The following is a 19,251-nucleotide window of genomic DNA, read 5'->3' as shown; positions in this document are numbered from 1 at the left end:
TGATACCATTTAAACTGTTAATTGATTTAGCAGAAGTAATTTATTGTTCCTTTTAAATACCTAAATTGAGTTTTGATTTTTGTCTGAAGGTATGTATGTTGGTGTTATTAGAAGGGACTATAATATATAATACTGTGGGACCAGAGGGGTGTTATGTTTATGTCAGGGAAGGTAAATGTGATAAAGAAGTCTGGCTTGAAGAAGTTAAGGGAATGGTCTTAATGAAATGGTTGAATGTAGAATTAACTGAAGAATATAAGTTCTGTAGAATTGGTAACACTGCCAGGTAATTATATATAAAGGGACCCAGTTTTTAGGGTCAAGGGAATACAGATGTTGGCAAATTATAGTTGCGTGTCTCCTTAGCAAAGGGCATGCATGCTTCTTTATTAGACGAGTAGGGGGAAGTTGGATGTGGATATGAGTTACAGCTCCACCTGTCACTTAATAGCTATGTGACTTGGGCAACTTTCTTAACCTCCTGAAGCTTCGGTTTCCTGATCGGAAGGATGGTGATATTAGTATCTACCCTGTAAAGTCATGTGACGATAAAAGATCATGCATGAACGTGATGTAAGCCTTTTGAGCATTATTTTAAAGTATCTATTAATATTTGCCTTATTAAACCCCAAATTTTCTTTTTACAGTATCCCCAGTCTCTCAGGTCTGGTGTTTTAGGGGTGCTTGTATCAGAACTGCCTAGGGTGTAATGTTTCCTGGATTCTGCACAAAGCACAGAAATCAAAATCTATGAGAGCTAGCCAGCAATCCACATTTGTAACACCTTCAAGGTCCAAAAACTTCTCAGGATATTATCCTATAGTGTAGGAATTAGTCTAGTCTAACCGAGATAAATCTTTGCGCTATGCACAAAGTTCTGTGATTTGTGCACCTGCCATGTTTTTTGTTTCTTTGATGCCCATGATATTGTAAGAATAACAGACAGATGATATGACTTGAAAGGTCTAAGACTTTACCTCAGATCTACAAATAATTGAAACCTGGTTTTGTTAAAGGAGGCAAATAAATGTCGGTAAAGTCTTTTTTTTTTTTTTTTTTTTTCATTTTTATTTATTTTTGAGAGACAGAGCACAAGTGGGGAGGGGCAGAGAGAGAAGGAGACAGAATCCAAAGTTTAGGCTCTAGGCTCTGAGCTGTCAGCACAGAATCCGATGCGGGGGTCGAACTCACAAACTGAGATCATGACCTGAGCCAAAGTTGGACGCTTAACCGACTGAGCCACCCAGGCGTCCCAAATAGAAAAGTCATTTTACCAACACCGCTGTCCTGGAGCTAGGAATAATTCCAGTTCATGTTGACTGATTTGACATGTTCTCCATTCTTTTTAAGAGAGACATTTAAACAAATAATACAGTCAATACAGTAAAGGACAATAGTAATCTCTGTACAGTGTATTGTGATTGATATAGAACAGGGAGAAGGTTCCAGTACCAATTTCTATTTGTTCTTTGATAAGCATCTAGTTTTTACTGGAGCCTCTGTTCTGGTTTCCTTGATAGTCCTGAGTGCTTCTGGTCTTTTCCTTTAGCTTCACATGATTCTCATTTTGTTATGCAGGGATTTGTCACTTCTGTGTTTTCTTGGTCTTCATACCTGTGAGATGCCAGTTTTATTCATTAAGTATGAGTAATTTCAAGTTATTGAGTCTGTTTCCCTACAGTATGCTTTGCAAAATCTTGGCTGCCAATGCTGTAGTTTTGTGTCTCATGATGCGGAGCCACTTAGATCCAAAGTGCTGGTACGAAGGAAAGAATTTTATAAATTTTGAAAAGGGTGATTGAGATATAATTTAAACCAGGTTCTACCCACCTTATGTACACAATCATATTCTCCCCTTACTCTTAACTGCTCTGTGTAACATTAAATATTTAAAAAAAAATTTTTTTTTAATGTTTATTCATTTTTGAGAGAGCATGAGCGGGGAAGGGGCAGAGAGAGGGAGACACAGAATCCGAAACGGGCTCCAGGCTCTGAGCTGTCAGCACGGAGCCCTGATGCAGGGCTCGAACTCACAAACTGCGAGATCCTGACCTGAGCTGAAGTCGGACGCTCAACCAACTGAGCCACCCAGGCACCCCATATTAAACATTTTTTTTTTTTAAACATTCTTATTCTCTGAACTTCTGTATCCCCAAATAGAGCAATTGAGAGAATCGTTTTCAATCATTTGACTTCCACTTGGTGGGATATGTTATATCTGGGATGTGTCTTGAATTTGGGTGCCACTTGAGGTATGGTCTGTTTGTATATTTTAGAAAAAGTAAAGGTAGGATTAACCAGTCTAATATCACAGAAAATGTTTCCTGAGCACGTACAACAGAGACTATGGAGTTTATATTCTAGTGGGAGATTACATACACACATATGCATATATCTATACATACGTACTAAGTATATATTTTTAACTTAGGCATGTCTGTAGGGCTGAAGTAGTGATTGAATCTAACACTAGCTGAGGTAGTATGGAATTAAAGTATAACAAAATTTTTTATATCGATATAGATATTTTAAGTTTATTTTGAGGGAGACAGAGACAGCATGAGGGGTAGAGATAGGAAGAGAGAATCCCAAGCAGGCTCTGTGCTGCTAGCTATGGAGCCCAATGTGGGGCTCAGACCCACAAACCATGAGATCATGCCCTGAGGTGAAACCAAGAATCGGACGCTTAACTGACTGAGCCACCCCAGTGCCCCAAAGTATAATAAAATCTTAGTGAAAAATAGTGATGGAGGGGCGCCTGGGTGGCTCAGTCGGTTAAGCATCCAGCTTCGGCTCAGGTCATGATCTCGTGGTTTGTGGGTTCAAGCCCCACATCAGGCTCTGTGCTGACAGCTCGGAGCCTGGAGCCTGCTTCGGATATTGTGTCTCCCTCTCTGTTTTTCCCCTGCTCACAACACTGTCTCTCTCACAAAAATAAATAAAGCTTTAAAACAATTTTGTTTTTAAAATACATTTTTAAAATGTTTTATTTTTGAGCGAGAGAGCATGGGAATGTGAGCAGGGGAGGGGCAAAGAGGGAGGGATAGGATCTGAAGTGGTCTCTGTGCTGACAGCAGAGAGCCGACATGGGCTTGAACCCACAGACCGTAGGATCATGACCTGAGCTGAATGAAGATGGAATGCTCAACCACATGAACCACCCAGGCACCCCAAAGGAAGCTTTTCTTAATTTTTACCTTCATTTGAGAGGTTGTAGAACCTTACCCTCTAAAGGTAAGGTTTTAAAATCCTGTGTAAATGAGGGGGTTGCGAACTATAGCCCATATCCTTTTTTAGAAGTCAATTTTATTTGAACACAGCCACGCTCATTTACATATTGTTTACGGCTGCTTCTTACTATAACAACAGAGTTAAATGCTCGTGGCGGGGACCATATGGTCCACAAAGCCTAAAATATGCACACGGTGGCCCTTAAATAGGCTTAGGAAATTAAAGCCTTGCCCAAATATAAAGAATAATTTTCCTTTATAAATCCCCAGTTTCTCCTTTAATAGTTTGGTTTCTCCTTCTCTCTTTTTAAAGAGTACCGTTGCCAATACCATCTTTCCTTTTTCCAGTTACTGAGTTTGTACCTTCTCTAGTATCTGAAAATTATGTTTTAATATACTCTTACCATTAGCATAAATTTGTCCTTTGATTTAACAGGAAGATGAAAAATTTCTGACAGATTTGTTTGCACAACTAACAGATGAAGCAACAGATGAGGAAAAGAGACAGGAATTGGTAAGAAATTTGATACTTATGAAAGGCACAAAACTAAAACGACAGATCTTTTATATTCACTTGTCCTTTCCCTTCTTCTAGGTTAACTTTTTAAAAGAATTTTGTGCATTTTCCCAAACGCTTCAACCTCAAAACAGAGATGCTTTTTTCAAGACTTTGTCAAACATGGGCATATTACCAGCTTTAGAAGTCATCCTTGTAAGTTTGTTTCTGTGTAATTTCCATTATATTTTTAATCCACAAAGATAATATATTTTTATGTTACATGCAATTATTTGGTTATAGCCAAGATTTAATATTAGCTGTGTATTATTACATACGGTAAAAACTATGAAATTCTAGTGGTAGAGAAGAGTCCTTAAACCTTATTGAAAGAATACTCAGGAATTTTCCGTATTTTTAAATAAATTGTTAAATTTGCAGCCCGTTGAAATGTTACAGAAGAAAAGTAAACAGGAATAAAAGAAAGTATAACTTTATCCACAGAACAGGTTTTACGTGCCAAATTACCTTGACCTCTTTCTTACTGCATTGTTTTCTTATAATTTGTTAGGTTTTGGGTTTACGTAGCTGTAAGTTCCATATTTTTATAATTCTAGGAGAAATAAGTGCTTTTTATCTGCAGGGCATGGATGATACACAGGTGCGAAGTGCTGCTACTGATATATTCTCATACTTGGTTGAATATAATCCATCCATGGTACGAGAGTTTGTCATGCAGGAGGCACAACAGAATGATGATGTAAGTAAGAAGTTAACAGAGCAAAAAATAACCAACAAGGTAAATATTATTTGCGCTAACAGTAAGTATTTGTACATGGGGAGCTGTAACTGTATTTACTATTTATTTTTAAAGATTCAAATAGCTAATATTTGGGAAAAGTGTAGCCATAATACACATGGCTTTTTCTTCCCCTAAATTGGCTCCTTAGTTTATACAGCAGTTATTTGTTAATGCTCACCTTAAGTTTCTTTTTAAATTTTTGAGATCACATTTCTTAATTCTGTCATTAACTTGATATGCTATCTTATTTGAATCGTTAATCAATAAATTGTTCTTCTGTATGTGGAATTATAAGTAACTTCCCTAGGAAAACATTGGCTTTGCTAGGGATAGATTCTCAAAAACACCAGGAGTGAAGAAAGGAAGCACAGTCCCTTGGAAAAGTATTTAGGGTACTTTCTTTACTGCCTGACCATTAGGGAACGAGCTGTGGCCTTGTTTACTCACTCTCTCTCTCTCTCTCTCTCTCTCTCTCTCTCTCTCTCACACACACACACACACGCACACACACACACACACACACATACGTCCATTTTAAAGTGAGAGAATCTGGAGTGTGAAGCGTGCTCCTGGAGTGTGCTATATGGCGTATGCAGCAGCCCCAAATGTGTGTGCTCTTCTGTTTTATTCTTAGATATTTGATCCAATGATTCTGAATTTTTTTTCTTCCTGCTCCCATAAAATTTTAGAAGTGACTTCTAAAAATAAACTAATATGTTTTGCCCTCAACTGCATCTTGAAAGGGGAGGGAGGCATTTAGGAAAAAAAAAAATCTATGCAGAACTCTTGCATTTTTTACAAATTGAGAAAATAGATTTTACTTTTTTAAAAAGTCTTAAATAAAATGTCAAAATGAAGTTGAATGCCTAGTCATTTTCTGTATTTAAGGGTTGGTCTTTTTGTTTGTTTGTTTTTTAATCGTAGTACCAGGGTAAGTGTAGAAAAGTACCAGTTTGGACCGTTAAATGTTATGTCACATTTTTCTTTTATAAGTAGTCCTATCCAGAAAACCAAAATACCTGTATTATTAAAAATAAAGGCTATTATTCTTGTTGGCCCTGAAACTCACTAGTTGCACATACATTAATTTAGTATGTCACTTTCATGCAGTAGGCCTCTTAATTCCCAATTTCGATCTTTATGTCCATCCTACTGCTGAATATACAGGCAAGAGCAGAGATTTCCTCACTGAATCCCTCTCTGTTTTTATTTTACTCCTTGGGCTAGGAACTGCAGTCATAGAGCTTCGGGAAAACTAGCAATCCGTTTTCATTGACATTGGGAATCATTATAATACATTTGTTCTCTATGCTATCTAAATACCATAATCTTGTTTCTTCTAACTTCACACATTTAGGTACCAACTAAATTTATTTTAAATGGAAATTTTGTATCATTTCCATAAATGGAGAACACATACAGATATCATTTGCCATAAGTAGAAGGAATCTATAGAAATGCAGTGAAAATAGAACAATGCTGTAAATTCTAGCTAAATATTCTTACTATTAAACTGAAAGCCCATTAGCTGTCTTCAGAAGGGAAATTTTGTTATCAAGAAGTACAAAGCTCTCCTGGCACCAAATGAACTTTGTGTTTGCCTTAATCGAAGGGATTTAAAGATCAGAGAGAAAGAAAGAGACTTTCTTTTCTGTACTACTTAGTGTAAATGTGCCTGTAGCGTGCTTGAGGGAAACACTGCCGTATATCCTGTTAAAGAAGTTAGTCATTTCTTTTGTTTGCAGTTAACAAGGCAGCTAGTATAATGCTGTAACGTGTCATAGTGTGTGCTTTTACATTCCCATTCATAGTAAGTGATCCTTATTGTATGTACTTTTCTCACCAGGATATTTTGCTCATCAACCTCATTATAGAACATATGATTTGTGATACAGACCCTGAACTTGGAGGAGCAGTCCAACTTATGGGCCTGCTTCGAACTTTAGTTGACCCAGAGAACATGTTAGCTACTGCCAACGTAAGCCACAGGCATTTTTCTCATTTTCATACTAGTATATTGTTTATTGCTGGTAGGAACCAATGCCGTTAAAGTTCATGGAAGTGTTTTTGATTCCTTAGAAAACAGAGAAGACTGAGTTTCTGGGTTTCTTTTATAAGCACTGTATGCATGTCCTCACTGCTCCTTTACTGGCAAATACAACAGAAGACAAACCCAGCAAAGGTAAGATAATGCAGGTTGGTAGTGAAGTTCTTTGTTCTTGAATTCTGAAATTCAGAGTTGATGTAGAGTAATAGTCTTTAAAAGTTCAAGTCATTTGGATACATTTTCAAAAAAGGTGCTCAAGGTAAAATTTCTTTAAAAGTGCTATAATTGAAGACAATAAAACATAATAGGAGATAATTGTTGCTTTCAGAATTTTAAAAGTTTTTAAGGCAATATTCATATTTTTTTATTTTTATTTACATAGGTTAAAAAAAATAGAAGGAAGTAATTATGAAAAAAGTAATTTTGTTATTTGCACTCCAGATGTGCAGAGCAAGGCTGTGCTCACTATTAAACTCTTTCTTTCCATGGGGGATTATTCATATACTGATGACTCATTATTTCTGCATTTCATTCCTTTAGCTTGCGTGTGTGTATTTCAGAGAGTGGGTTTTTTTAATTTTTTTTTTTTAATGTTTATTTTTGAGAGAGAGAGAGACAGAGCATGAGCAGGGGAGGTGCAGAGAGACAGGGAGACACAGAATTGGAAGCAGGCTCCAGGCTCTGAGCTGTCACCACAGAGCCCGACGCGGGGCTCGAACTCACAAACTGTGAGATCATGACCTGAGCCAAAGTCGGACACTCAACTGACTGAGCCACCCAGGTGCCCCCAGAGAGTAGTTTTAGGATGTTCAAGGGAAATCCTTTATTGATGTTTCGAGAAGATGATTTTGTTCTCGATGAATTATCAGTACAATATAACTTACATACCGCTTAGAAAATAAATGTTAAATTTAGTTTTTTGTGACTCTAGGATTAAGTCTGGGAACCGTGATAATTCATTTTTCTGTCTACTTTATTTGTACTAGGTAAAGCTTAAGGCTTTTTTCCAAACACATTTATTTAGTTCTTTAAACATTTATTAAAAACCTGTTGTGTGGAAGGCACTGTGCTGTATATAATCTTTAGGGGCTAAATGGGGGAAATGAAAAAAGTAAGTAAAATACTTCCAGAAGCCTTCTGCCTGGTGAGAAAGAAAGATAAGCCAACGATTGTAACTCAGTGTGGATTCATCCTGTGTAATAAAGGAGCCACAAAACACATTGGAATCATAGGAGCAGAGAGAATAATTCCACCAAAGACCAGATGGTATCTTTCAAGCCCTCCTGTGCCATGTGTACTGTCCATCCTATGAGGGATGTGTTAAGACATGGTAGAGCATTCTTGCACCTTGGAATAAAGCAGATCTAATAGATTCAGGTCTCATCTCTGCCTTGCTGTTCATACTTGGGTTTTGTGAAACAAATTCCTCTTAGAGTTGCTGAAGAAAATGTAAAGCACGGTTCTTGGCACATTAGGTAGGATAGGAATCCATTGTTTGTTCCCTTTTCCTTAACTTGAAATTTGGGGTTGGGGCACCTGGGTGGCTCAGTTGGTTAAGCATCTGACTTGATTTCAGCTCAGATCACAATCTCAACGGTTTGTCAGGTCAAGCCCCGTGTTGAGCTCTGCGCTGACAGCTGGAAGCCTGCTTGGGATTCTCTCTCTATCCACCACCGCCCCCCCCCCCCCAAGTAAATAAACATATAAAAAATAAAATTTTGGATTGATAGGATTTTACTTGATTGGAGTTTAGATACTTACATTTGGAAAGGAAAAGAATATTGGTCATTAAATACAATTGTGTTTTGTTTTTAGATGATTTTCAGACTGCCCAGTTGTTGGCGCTTGTACTGGAGTTGTTAACATTTTGTGTGGAGCACCATACCTACCACATAAAGAACTACATTATTAATAAGGACATCCTCCGGAGAGTGCTAGTTCTTATGGCCTCAAAGCATGCTTTCTTGGCATTATGTAAGTGTTACTTCTGGTGGAATTATTTATCATTGATATATTATCATGTTGTTGGTACCTTTGGGTCTTAACTGCCTAGGAAAAGATCATGGATTTCAGGTCAAGAGACCTACATTCTAATAGGAAACTACACTGATTATATAATTTCACCACATTTTGAGATGATTTTCCTCATTTGCATATTTCTCAGTTATATAAGCAAAGGGGTTGGTGTGCATCTACAAAATTCATATTAAAGTATTCCATTATTAAAATGGCACCTTAGATCATTTTACCTCCGTAACTTTTTTAGGACTGCATTACTAATTATAAATTAGGCGTTCCTGGGTCTCACACTAAATCATGAAGAATATTTTTGTAATTTGGAAATTGATAGCTAACAGCACTGACTTCCTAAAACACATTCCGAGTTACAAAATGCCCAGCACAAATGTCTGTAGATGGTCCATTCATTGACTGCACACATACTTTTTTCTCATGTTTATTTCTATTTGACAATATAACATTTTTTTGAACATATAATTTATTGTCAGATTAGCTAACATACAGTGTATATATCGTGATTCATCACTTTACATACAACAACCAGTGCCGGACAGTATAACATTTTATTACCTCTGACAATTCAGAGCAAGAGGGGCAGACTTCAGAGGTGACCAGATCCAGGCTGTGGTCTATTTTTGCACAACTTACAAGCTGAAAAGTGGTTTTCATGTTTTTTAAAGGGTTGTTAAAGAAAAAAAAAAAAAAGCTACAGACGCCATACATATGTGGCTTAATAAAGCCTAAAATGTGGACTTGTAAACCTTTATGGGAAAAGTTTGTCAGCTCTCTTAGAGCAACACATGGATTGTTCTTAGTTGTACCCGTTTTTCAAAACTTAACTGTGTTAAGGCCCTATTTGTTGAAATAAAACATGTTTCAGAATTGCAAATAGGTTATTTGAGAATGTACTTGATCATGTAGCAGCCAGCCTTTGGTAAGTTGACAGACCAATGTGGGGGTACCTTAGAGGCTCGATAAAATGTCTGCTGGTAATTTGTCTTTTGGTTTTTATGGGTAAGTTTGGTTGTTTTGTCATTGTTTAAAGGCATCACAGTCATTCACTAATTGAAGGCCTGAATATATGTATATACACATATATCCATTTTTTGCTATTTTTTTTAACTTCTTTTACAATTTTTTTACTTAATGGATTTTTAAAATATCCTTAACATTATAAGAACATTATTTTTATAAGGATGTGTCTGATGTTGATTTGCTCTACAGTATTTTATCTTTAAAGTAGTAAGTAGAGGGGCGCCTGGGTGGCTCAGTCGGTTAAGCGGCCGACTTCAGCTCAGGTCGTGATCTCGCGGTCCGTGAGTTCAAGCCCCATGTCGGGCTCAGTGCTGACAGCTCAGAGCCTGGAGCCTGTTGCAAATTCTGTATCTCCCTCTCTCTGACCCTCCCCCATTCATGCTCTTGTCTCTCTGTCTCAAAAATAAAAAAACATTAAAAAAATTAAGAAAAAAAAATAAAGTAAGTAGAAGTAGATTTCCTTCTAAAAACATTAAACATTTTTATCAGGGTAACTGCTATAGTTGACTTAGTTTTTCGGGCCAATGTACACACAGCAGTATGGACTGAGACTACACGTAGTCATAGTATATTTTCATTTTTCAACTTTCAGATATTTAGTGAAATTAGTTTCTGTTGATTGTCCAGAAACTTTGATGCTACCCTTGGTAAACTTTTTCAGCCAAAGGTAACACGGAGCATGTGTGGCATTAATCTAGACTGCTAAGAACAACAAAAAAATAAATGGGACAACAAAAAAAACAAATGCATTATTTCAGTCCTGCCTTACTAATGTACTATCCATGAGCTCAGCATTTGCAAAAGAAGGGCTTTTTAAACTCATTCACTTTCCTTCTATACCAACCACAGCAAAAGTGAGAGCCCCCTGACTAAATTGAGAGTGAATTCATAATGAACACTTCTTTCGTGTTAGAATAGAAGGTTTTGTTCAAGTGCGGGGAAAGGCAGTTTAGGACAGAATGGAAAAACTAAATAAATGAGTATGTTGATCATTTATTTCAATAAATGTATCAAGTACCTACTATCCTATTTTGTCAGTACTAAGCTCTGCACTTTAGACATTTGTCATCTGTGAGATCAAGGTGAGTCTTAAAATTAATGGCATGTTGTTGTGAATGATAGTTTGGTTGGTTTGGTTTTCTTAGAGTAGGAAAAGTTTCTTGTAATCAGTGGCATCTTAGACTTGATGAAGTATGCTAAATACCTGGTACAAAGAAAATGAAGATGATTAAGACCTGGACTCAGCTGTCAAAGGGATCAGAGTTCATGAGGAGATAGTCCTGTAACCATCAAAATACAATGCCCTAAGTACTATATCGAGGTGTGTTTGGAAGCATAGTGGAAAGAATTTATTCTCCACGAATGAGTCAGATCAGGAAAATTTTGCAAAAGAGGTCAACTGGGTTGTACTGGTCATGGGAGAATGCGACATGCTTGGCTGAACACACGGCTAATGTGCAGATGTGGGGAAAGTGTGGCATGTTAACGGTCTGGGGTAGGTAGAACACACGAGTCCAGCGGGAGAGTGGCAGGAGAGGGATAAAAAAGGCTTTTGGCTCGCAGTTCTTGATCTCATTATTTTGCTTGCAGTATCATCAAGAAAAGGTCTCAACATTTAATGAGAACTATGAAGAGATTTCATTTCAGGGAAGGTTTATATTGGAGGAAAATCTTAGTTATGCTTTATTCTTTGCATTTTCCAAACGGAGTTAGCATTAAACCTAACTCACTCTCACATTATTCTCCGTGTGGCTGTCTTCCCAGATTGAGAACATGAGTAGTTTCTGGAAGAGGATGCCAGTCATAAGGAATAAGCACTCGAGGACTGGCTGTAGAGTATAGAGTAGGAGTTTTTGATCGAGGATTTCTTAAAGAACGAAGTATAAGTTTGAGGAGAGGTAGAACGTTTTCAGTCTGCTAACATCACACTGAAAGAAAACGTTAGGTACAGTGTTCATTACAGGTGAATTTAGACGCCACATTATAAGGACAGCAGGTAATGAATGAGTGGTTAAATGTAAACAAGTTGGGAACTTCACCGAACTTGCCTTTTTTTTTTTTTTTTTTTTTTAATATCCACTGCTTATTAGAAGGCTTTTATCCTAAAGCCAACAAATCGGTTCTGTAGGGGAGACCAGCAGTCCTTTCACAATTTAGGCCTTTATAGGTTAGATATATACATAGAGCAGTTTTATCAGTCTTCATTTCCTTGGTTTTTCAGGGTTCATGTCTAGTTTTTTTGTTAAAAATGTGGACATCTATAAAAGGAATGAAATGAAAATGGTACTGTAGATGCTTTATTTGGCCATCATTAGTTACATATGAGGCAAAAAGTCTCAACTTGTGACAGGAAATCTCCCGTTGTGTGAGGTAAAGAGGAATGACTTTAGAGATGATTGAAACGAAGCACCAGAGATTCCTGGAATGTTGAGAAAGTTTAGAGGGAAGCATGGAAGCAGAGTGCACTTTACATCGAAAGTCCTCCAGTTATGCCACTGTGGCCTCTCCCAGAAGCTTTCTCGAATTTACTCTGAGCAACTTGACTTGATAGAACTCACTGGTAAATTTTTGAAAGCAACCTTTATTCAACGGCAAGTAGTGGTTGGATACTCTCGATGCAGGTTTGCTTTCGGGGAAGACTTTGAGTGGACGTGACCCACTTCTGGATATAAATAAATGAGGGCAAATGGAAAGGAGGAACAAAACCAAGACCAGTAGAACCGTCCTCCATCTACACCAGCAGTTTCTGGACAGAACTGCTCTTGAGGAAATAGTGGTCCCACTGCACACCTCGGTCTTAGTGAATTCTAGGAAGGGAGTTTCTTACCAATTACCTAGGAACCGCACGCAGACCACAGGGTGCAGCTAGTGTGTGTGATGGTAGGACACAAGTCTCCACAAAGCCTGCAGAGTTCAGAGTACTAATTCTTGAAACATTAGCTCGTGCCTTAATTACTAAAAACTGAACATCTGGCCTGAGCTCCAATGGATTGTTTTTTATTCTGACAAATGGAACTGCCTCACGAAGTTCCTTTGTCAAGTGACATCACAAAAAAACCAAACTCTAAAATCACTGTTTTGGGAAAATAAACCCTTGTTAGGCTTGACTTAACACACAGGTGCCTCTTACTGTTTAAAATGTCTTAATTTCACCATGCTTTTGTATTTGAAAATAATTCAGTAGTTGAAAAAAAATGCAGTTACTCTTCTATAAATTATTTTGAAATTCCCTGCCCAGAGTGTCACTTTAGAAAGAGACACTCTTCAATAAGTTGCATTGTTAAGGCAGTTTATAACCAGCTTGTACCTAAATGGGCATTCACTTGTGGACCTCTTTTCTGCCAACTAAAGAAAAATTGAGCTGCTTTACTCCTCTGCCTTCCCACCCAGAAACCGTGTCAGCATGGTTGCCTGGCTACCTGCTCATGAAGGACTTGATTAATAACAAATTGGCAATTTAACGAGCCACTTCCATGATCTCCAAAGAAACCAAAATACAAACACAATAATTAATCTTGCCAACCGAAGACGATGTGACTGCATGAAGTGAGTATGCTTTTTTGAACTGTTTACAATAACTGGGGCATTAACTTACTGATAAACTCCATTTAGGTAAAGAGGGTTTGTCTAGCTGTCTGAGTATATTTGGATCTTGACGAATGGTGACTTAAGTAACTCCCCATACCTCAAGATGTAAATATACCTTTTAATCTGTAAGTTAAAGCCTAATTAATTGTAAAAAGGAAAATTAGGAAAAAAGTTAAAAAGCATACTCGCTGCAATAAGCCTAGAGGACCACGTTTTAAAAGCAACATTCTCTAAATTTATTTCAAAATTATGGGAAGGCAAGTTATGGGTCGTGCAGAGTTTTGTGGGTTTATAGTAGTTCTCCTGACACATTGACAGATCAACCATCGTAAACCCAGAACTCTGATGCAGAATAGTAAGAGTGTCCAAAAATAATGAATATCAAATTATACGTGGATTGCCCTAATTAAACAATGGTTTTTCTGTTGTTTTCAAGGTGACTGTAGAAGGACATATTTAGAATTTTCTCATCTTTAGTATAAAGCTTAATTCATTTGTCAGCCCTGTTTTAGCTCTTATTTTAGATGTGAAGTACATTTTGGTCATTAGTAGGTTCCAGAATTTTTCCACTCTCTGAGACTTGTGTTCTATCATGACATACACTATTTCCAGAATACGTTTTTCTGGTAACCCTTTTGTGATTCCCTGTTCCTTAGGTACATACTTCTGGAAGCGGTAACCTAACACTGCACGAAGAATTATTTATTACACAGGTTTTTTTGTTTTTTTTTTAATCTAAAATATGGAAGTGGGGTATATAATTTGAACAACGATGCCTCTGTGTTTCAGGTGCTCTTCGTTTTAAGAGAAAGATTATTGGATTGAAAGATGAGTTTTACAACCGCTACATAATGAAAAGTTTTTTGTTCGAACCAGTTGTCAAAGCGTTTCTCAACAACGGATCCCGCTACAATCTGATGAACTCTGCCATTATAGAGATGTTTGAATTTATTAGAGTGGTAGGTTCTGTATTTTCCAGTTAGAATTTTGGTTTTAATTGAGAATACTGAATATGCATTATTGATATTGTGGCTTGAGGTGATACTTGGAGAAAATTTTAAAAAGAAAACCCATGTAACCGGAAGCTTGTAGGGGATTCAGTTCAAAGTAATACAGTCTCTCAGCAGCTGTGAATCCTTTACAGGATAGTTTGACAACTGATTTAACACTGTCATGGTAATCATTTTAAGAAAGTAGAATTAACAAAAACCACACCAAAACTTTGAGGGCTTCTGAATTGTGACTTTTCCCCATATACTTTCAAAGAACAATTTCAGGGGTGCCTGGGTGGCTCAGTTGGTTAAGTGCCGACGTCAGCTCAGGTCATGATCTCACAGTTCGTGGGTTTGAGCCCCACGTTGGACTCTGTGCTGACAGCTCAGAGCCTGGGAGCCTGCTTCGGATTCTGTGTCTCCCTCCCTCTCTGCCCCCATCCACTCGTGCTCGGTTTCTGTTTCTCAAAAATAAACGTTAAAAAAAATTTAAAGAATAATTTCATTACAGACTTCTGAATCTTTAGTAATAGAGTAGACTAGTGGTTCTCAAACAGTGTGTTAGAATTATCTGTGACATGCTTTAAAATTATGGTGAAACATACATAATGTGAATTTGCCTTTTTAAAAAAAATATTTGAGCATGCGCGCAGCTCATGACCTGAGTTGAAACCAACTGAGCTGCTCAGAAACCCCCAAAATTTGCCTTTTTAAAAAGTGTACAATTCATCGGCATTAAGTGCGCTCACACTGTTGTGCAACCATCACCACCATCTGTCTCTAGCACTTTTCTGTGATGTGCTGATCCCACCCCACACTTACTTAAATTTAAGAATCATCTGGGGTGGGACCTGGGCATTTACTTGGGGAAGACCCGTTAATTCTGAGATACACCAAAAATCAGAGACACTTTGGTACGTAGCATAGCCAGTTATGCCCATTTTCAGCATTTGATTAAGACTGGCTTATAATTTTATGAAGTTCATCTGTTTGGGGCAGGTTATTGAATTCTCTACAATTAAGCCTCCTCTCAGCAAAAGTAACCTTTTCCTATTGTATGTTTTCATCATTATAATTCTTTTCTGTAGGAAGATATAAAATCATTAACTGCTCATGTAATTGAAAATTACTGGAAAGCGCTGGAAGACGTAGATTATGTACAGACATTTAAAGGATTAAAACTGAGATTTGAACAACAAAGAGAAAGGCAAGATAATCCCAAACTTGACAGGTAAATTCCTACATTTTTTAATCTATTCATTCAAGTTCGACGGTGGTGCCTCTTTCTGGCCTGGCTGGGGGAGGGAGGGATGGGATAAGCGGGAGTTGTAGTTTTCTGCAATGGCCAACGTGAATGTTGCCCTGAAGGTGTAGGTGGATATTGGCTTGGTCTTGGACTCTTCCTCAGGCATTTATCAGACTAGATAGTGAAAAAGAAAACCCAACACTTATGTGGCAGTGGGGCTTCATTGATTTGCTTTGAATTACTTTGTTAGCAGTTACTTAAGAAATCTTGTATATTTTTCTAAATGCCTGAGTTCACATACTTACGGTAGATTTTAAAATCCATGAATTAGGATTAATTCCTGATGTTAACAAGTTTAATAACTGATCCATGATACTAGAGATGGTGGACTTTTTCAATCATATATGAAAAATCTGGTTGGGTAGAGTCTGGTTCTTCATTAGCCTGTGTATAAATCTGTTCTCTCCTTGCTCTGTTAAGACGGTCTAATTCGGAGCCCCACTTTGAAGACTGTCTAAAGGAGTCTGCGGAGGAGTCGGTTTACTTTCTTCTCTTTACTCCTAGCATGCGGTCCATTTTGAGGAATCACAGGTATCGAAGAGACGCCAGGACACTAGAAGACGAAGAGGAGATGTGGTTTAACACTGATGAAGATGACATGGAAGATGGTGAAGCTGTCGTGTCTCCATCTGACAAAACTAAAAACGATGATGATATTATGGATCCAATAAGTAAATTCATGGAAAGGAAGAAATGTATGTTGAAAAGCTGGGCAAAAATGACAGCTTTCCCACCCTGGTTTCTTTCTCTCTTTCTTGAGAAAACGAGTATCTACTTTGTGTCGTGACCTAGATTTCAAAGACTTAGTTGCTTTACAGAATGTGACTTAATGGCTGGGGGTGAAAGCATGGACTAAATTTTCTTAATAGGAGAACTAGATTATTTCGGGAAGGGTGGAAACACTGGATACAGAAGGAAGGTTTCATCCCTTCTCGTAGCGTGTTGAACATGTGTTTTCCCCCAGCAAAGGAGTAAGCTAGGAAATTGTGTTTAGTGCCACCTCATTTGGGGGGATTAAAAAAAGACAAGTACGGGTGACAACTATTGACAATATTCTTATTTTTAGTAAAAGAAAGTGAGGAAAAAGAGGTGCTTCTGAAAACGAATCTTTCTGGTCGGCAGAGCCCAAGTTTCAAGCTTTCCCTCTCTAGTGGAACAAAAACTAATCTCACCAGCCAGTCACCTGCAGCAAATCTGCCTGGTTCACCGGGATCCCCGGGATCCCCAGGATCTCCAGGCTCTCCTGGATCTGTCCCTAAAAGTACATCTCAGACGGCAGCTATTACTACCAAGGTACATTTTGACTTCCAGGCCTTTCTCATTTAATCTGGTTCAACAGTAACTGACTGAGATTTCCTTTGGGTACTGTCTTTTGGAACTGATCGAACCTTTCTGAGGCTAGAGGGAATGAATAATTCTCCCACTACTACCTGAATGTATGCAGAACTTGAGCAATTTCTGAAAGTTTTTATGACCAATACCAAAGTCTGAATAAATCATTTTGGTGGTTTGCATTTTAGAACTCTGGTTCAGATTTGTTTCAAAACATACACAAAATTTTAAAGTTATTCTTTATCAACTTTCCCAATTAACACCCAGATAAAGACTTGTGTGGAAGAAAAATAATTAAATACCTGGACATTCCCAACACTATTTTTCCAAGCAAGGTTTATAAAAAAGAATTAACCATCATCTCTTTTCATATAAGAAAGGATCAAAATTTTAACACCAAAAATGTGGACAAGACATAATCTTAGGATAAAAACCTATTCCCTGGGCCACCTTATGCTGCCCAGGACTAGCAGACGGGGCATGTGGAATTCGTTGATCTAAATCGGGAATACAGTGCCCCACCCACAGTTGTTTTTTCTTTGACAATTGCACGAGACCCCTAAGGGCTAAGAAGTGAATCTGAGAGATGCTGAAGTGAAGGGACCACAGAGCAGTGGGACTTCTTCCACAGGCTCCTAAATAGAGCTGCAGTGGTTTCTGGCGAAGGCACGGGTCTAAAAGGAAGCTGGAAGGAAAGGCAGACTCCCTTTCCTAAAATTCTAATGGTCTGCCCTCCTGGTCTGTTGATCTTCTCTAGTTTGTTAATGCACTATTAAATTTTAAAACATTTTTTCAATTCAGTAATTACTGATTCCATCTCCTGGGTGATTTGTTAGGATTATAGACTAAAAATTTTATTACGGAAAACTTAGGGAAAATACAGTGAATTTCAGTTGCATCTAATCTCCCGTAACCACACAGTATATTGGGAGGGGGGAATCTGTATCCTTTACCTAGACTTAAAATATGTGCTGGAAATGTAGTTTAAAAAAAAATAAATAAACCTTATTTCTGAACAGGGAGGCCTCGTGGGTCTGGTAGATTATCCTGATGACGATGAAGACGATGATGAGGATGAAGATAAGGAAGACACGCTACCGTTGTCAAAGAAAGCAAAGTTTGAGTCCTAATAATGGCAACTGCCTCTGATCAGTACCTGTTGAGAAAACTGGTTCTCTACCCCTCCCCCCTACAAAATCCACAACAAAGCAGTGGTCTCTTGTGAATGACTGATCCAGATCAGCCTCCCACACTTGACTTCTGCTCATCAAGTGCCAATTCAATGGAGCAGGAGGAGGGGATATTATACATTTAGGGGAAAGACTTAAGCCTTTGAGCTCTCCAGCTTGGACCACACATTGCCCTTTTCTCAGGGAAGGAAATGGAAACAAAAAGCCAACAGGGCAGGGGTTTTGTAAGTGGAACTCTGGATTGACTGGTCAGTTGCTACAATCAGAATATGCTTTCTCGGACCACGTTTGAGACTCAGAAGAATAGGCTCTTGTGCCCTGATTCTTCACTAGTTAAGAATGCCAGCAGTTTCTTTGTATAAAGAGACCTGCCTTTAAAACCATACATTCTGAGCATTTTAGTCAAGCTACAACAGGTTTGGAAAACCTCTTTGGGGGAGGGGCGAATATAAAGTTTCCTCTTTTTTATCTGTTCCCTTTGCCCTTCAAACTGCAGATTTTTTTTTTTTTTTTTAAAGTGGGGATTTGTCCCTACTTGATTAAAGATTGAGTGGAATTCTAGATGTGGTCATTTGTGTCATAATTTTTTGGTTTCATTTTGTTTTTGATTTTTTTCTCCCCTGAGTGTATGCTTAGTTGTTGAGTATATATATTTGGGACCATTAAAACTTTTTTTGATGTAATATAACCTAACGTTGTGCTGGTACCTGTTTTACCATGTGTAATTTTTGTTCTACATCACAGTTCTTAATTTGTTTAGAGTTTTATGAAAGATGGTATAGTTTTTATTGACAAAAACAAAGTAATCTTACAACTATGTGCATACAAAAGCAATACTATTTTGTGACTAAATATTTTATATTAAAATTTACATCAGCAACTGTCTTGAGAATTCAGGGAAATAGAGTGGAATTTAAAATTTCAACCATTTTGTTAAACCTAGAAACGTGAAATTAGTATTCCAAAGAGATTCTGAAATTTCATATCTTGGGAAAATGACGGTACATTAAATCTAAATTGAGGCTGGATGATTTAAAAATAACATATTTGACTTTTGAATAATAAAAAGAAAAGTGAAGAGTAAGAGAAATTGTATTAGTTGTATGTTTCTTTTCTTTTCTTTTTTTTTAACTACTCCCTTTGGAATACCAGCTGGAGTTGTAAGTGGTGGTCCCTAAATAAATACGTGGCCAAAGGACCATCAGCTATCACCT

The 19,251-nt window shown here is 37.7% G+C and overlaps 1 protein-coding gene across 2 annotated transcripts in view; it reads left to right on the top strand.

Annotated features, from left to right (window-relative positions):
• Window positions 1-18,598, top strand: part of PPP4R3A (protein phosphatase 4 regulatory subunit 3A) — a 38,162-nt gene extending 19,564 nt beyond the window's left edge. The window contains exons 5-15 of one of the 2 annotated variants that reach the window (XM_042944101.1): window positions 3,667-3,744; window positions 3,826-3,942; window positions 4,370-4,486; window positions 6,375-6,506; window positions 6,608-6,710; window positions 8,391-8,549; window positions 14,007-14,176; window positions 15,298-15,440; window positions 16,020-16,210; window positions 16,582-16,808; window positions 17,867-18,598. In XM_042944101.1, the coding sequence (XP_042800035.1) occupies window positions 3,667-3,744; window positions 3,826-3,942; window positions 4,370-4,486; window positions 6,375-6,506; window positions 6,608-6,710; window positions 8,391-8,549; window positions 14,007-14,176; window positions 15,298-15,440; window positions 16,020-16,210; window positions 16,582-16,808; window positions 17,867-17,977 (1,548 nt within the window). In that variant the 3' untranslated portion in view covers window positions 17,978-18,598. Of the gene's footprint in view, window positions 1-3,666; window positions 3,745-3,825; window positions 3,943-4,369; window positions 4,526-6,374; window positions 6,507-6,607; window positions 6,711-8,390; window positions 8,550-14,006; window positions 14,177-15,297; window positions 15,441-16,019; window positions 16,211-16,581; window positions 16,809-17,866 lie in introns of both variants that reach the window. The other variant, XM_042944100.1, reaches the window with a different exon arrangement.
• Window positions 18,599-19,251: the final 653 nt, after the last annotated feature.

Source organism: Panthera leo, chromosome B3 (assembly GCF_018350215.1).
Source record: "Panthera leo isolate Ple1 chromosome B3, P.leo_Ple1_pat1.1, whole genome shotgun sequence".
Classification (NCBI taxonomy): Eukaryota; Metazoa; Chordata; class Mammalia; order Carnivora; family Felidae; genus Panthera; species Panthera leo.
Note: the sequence above shows the minus strand (reverse complement) of the source record. Positions and strands in the feature narration are given on the sequence as shown.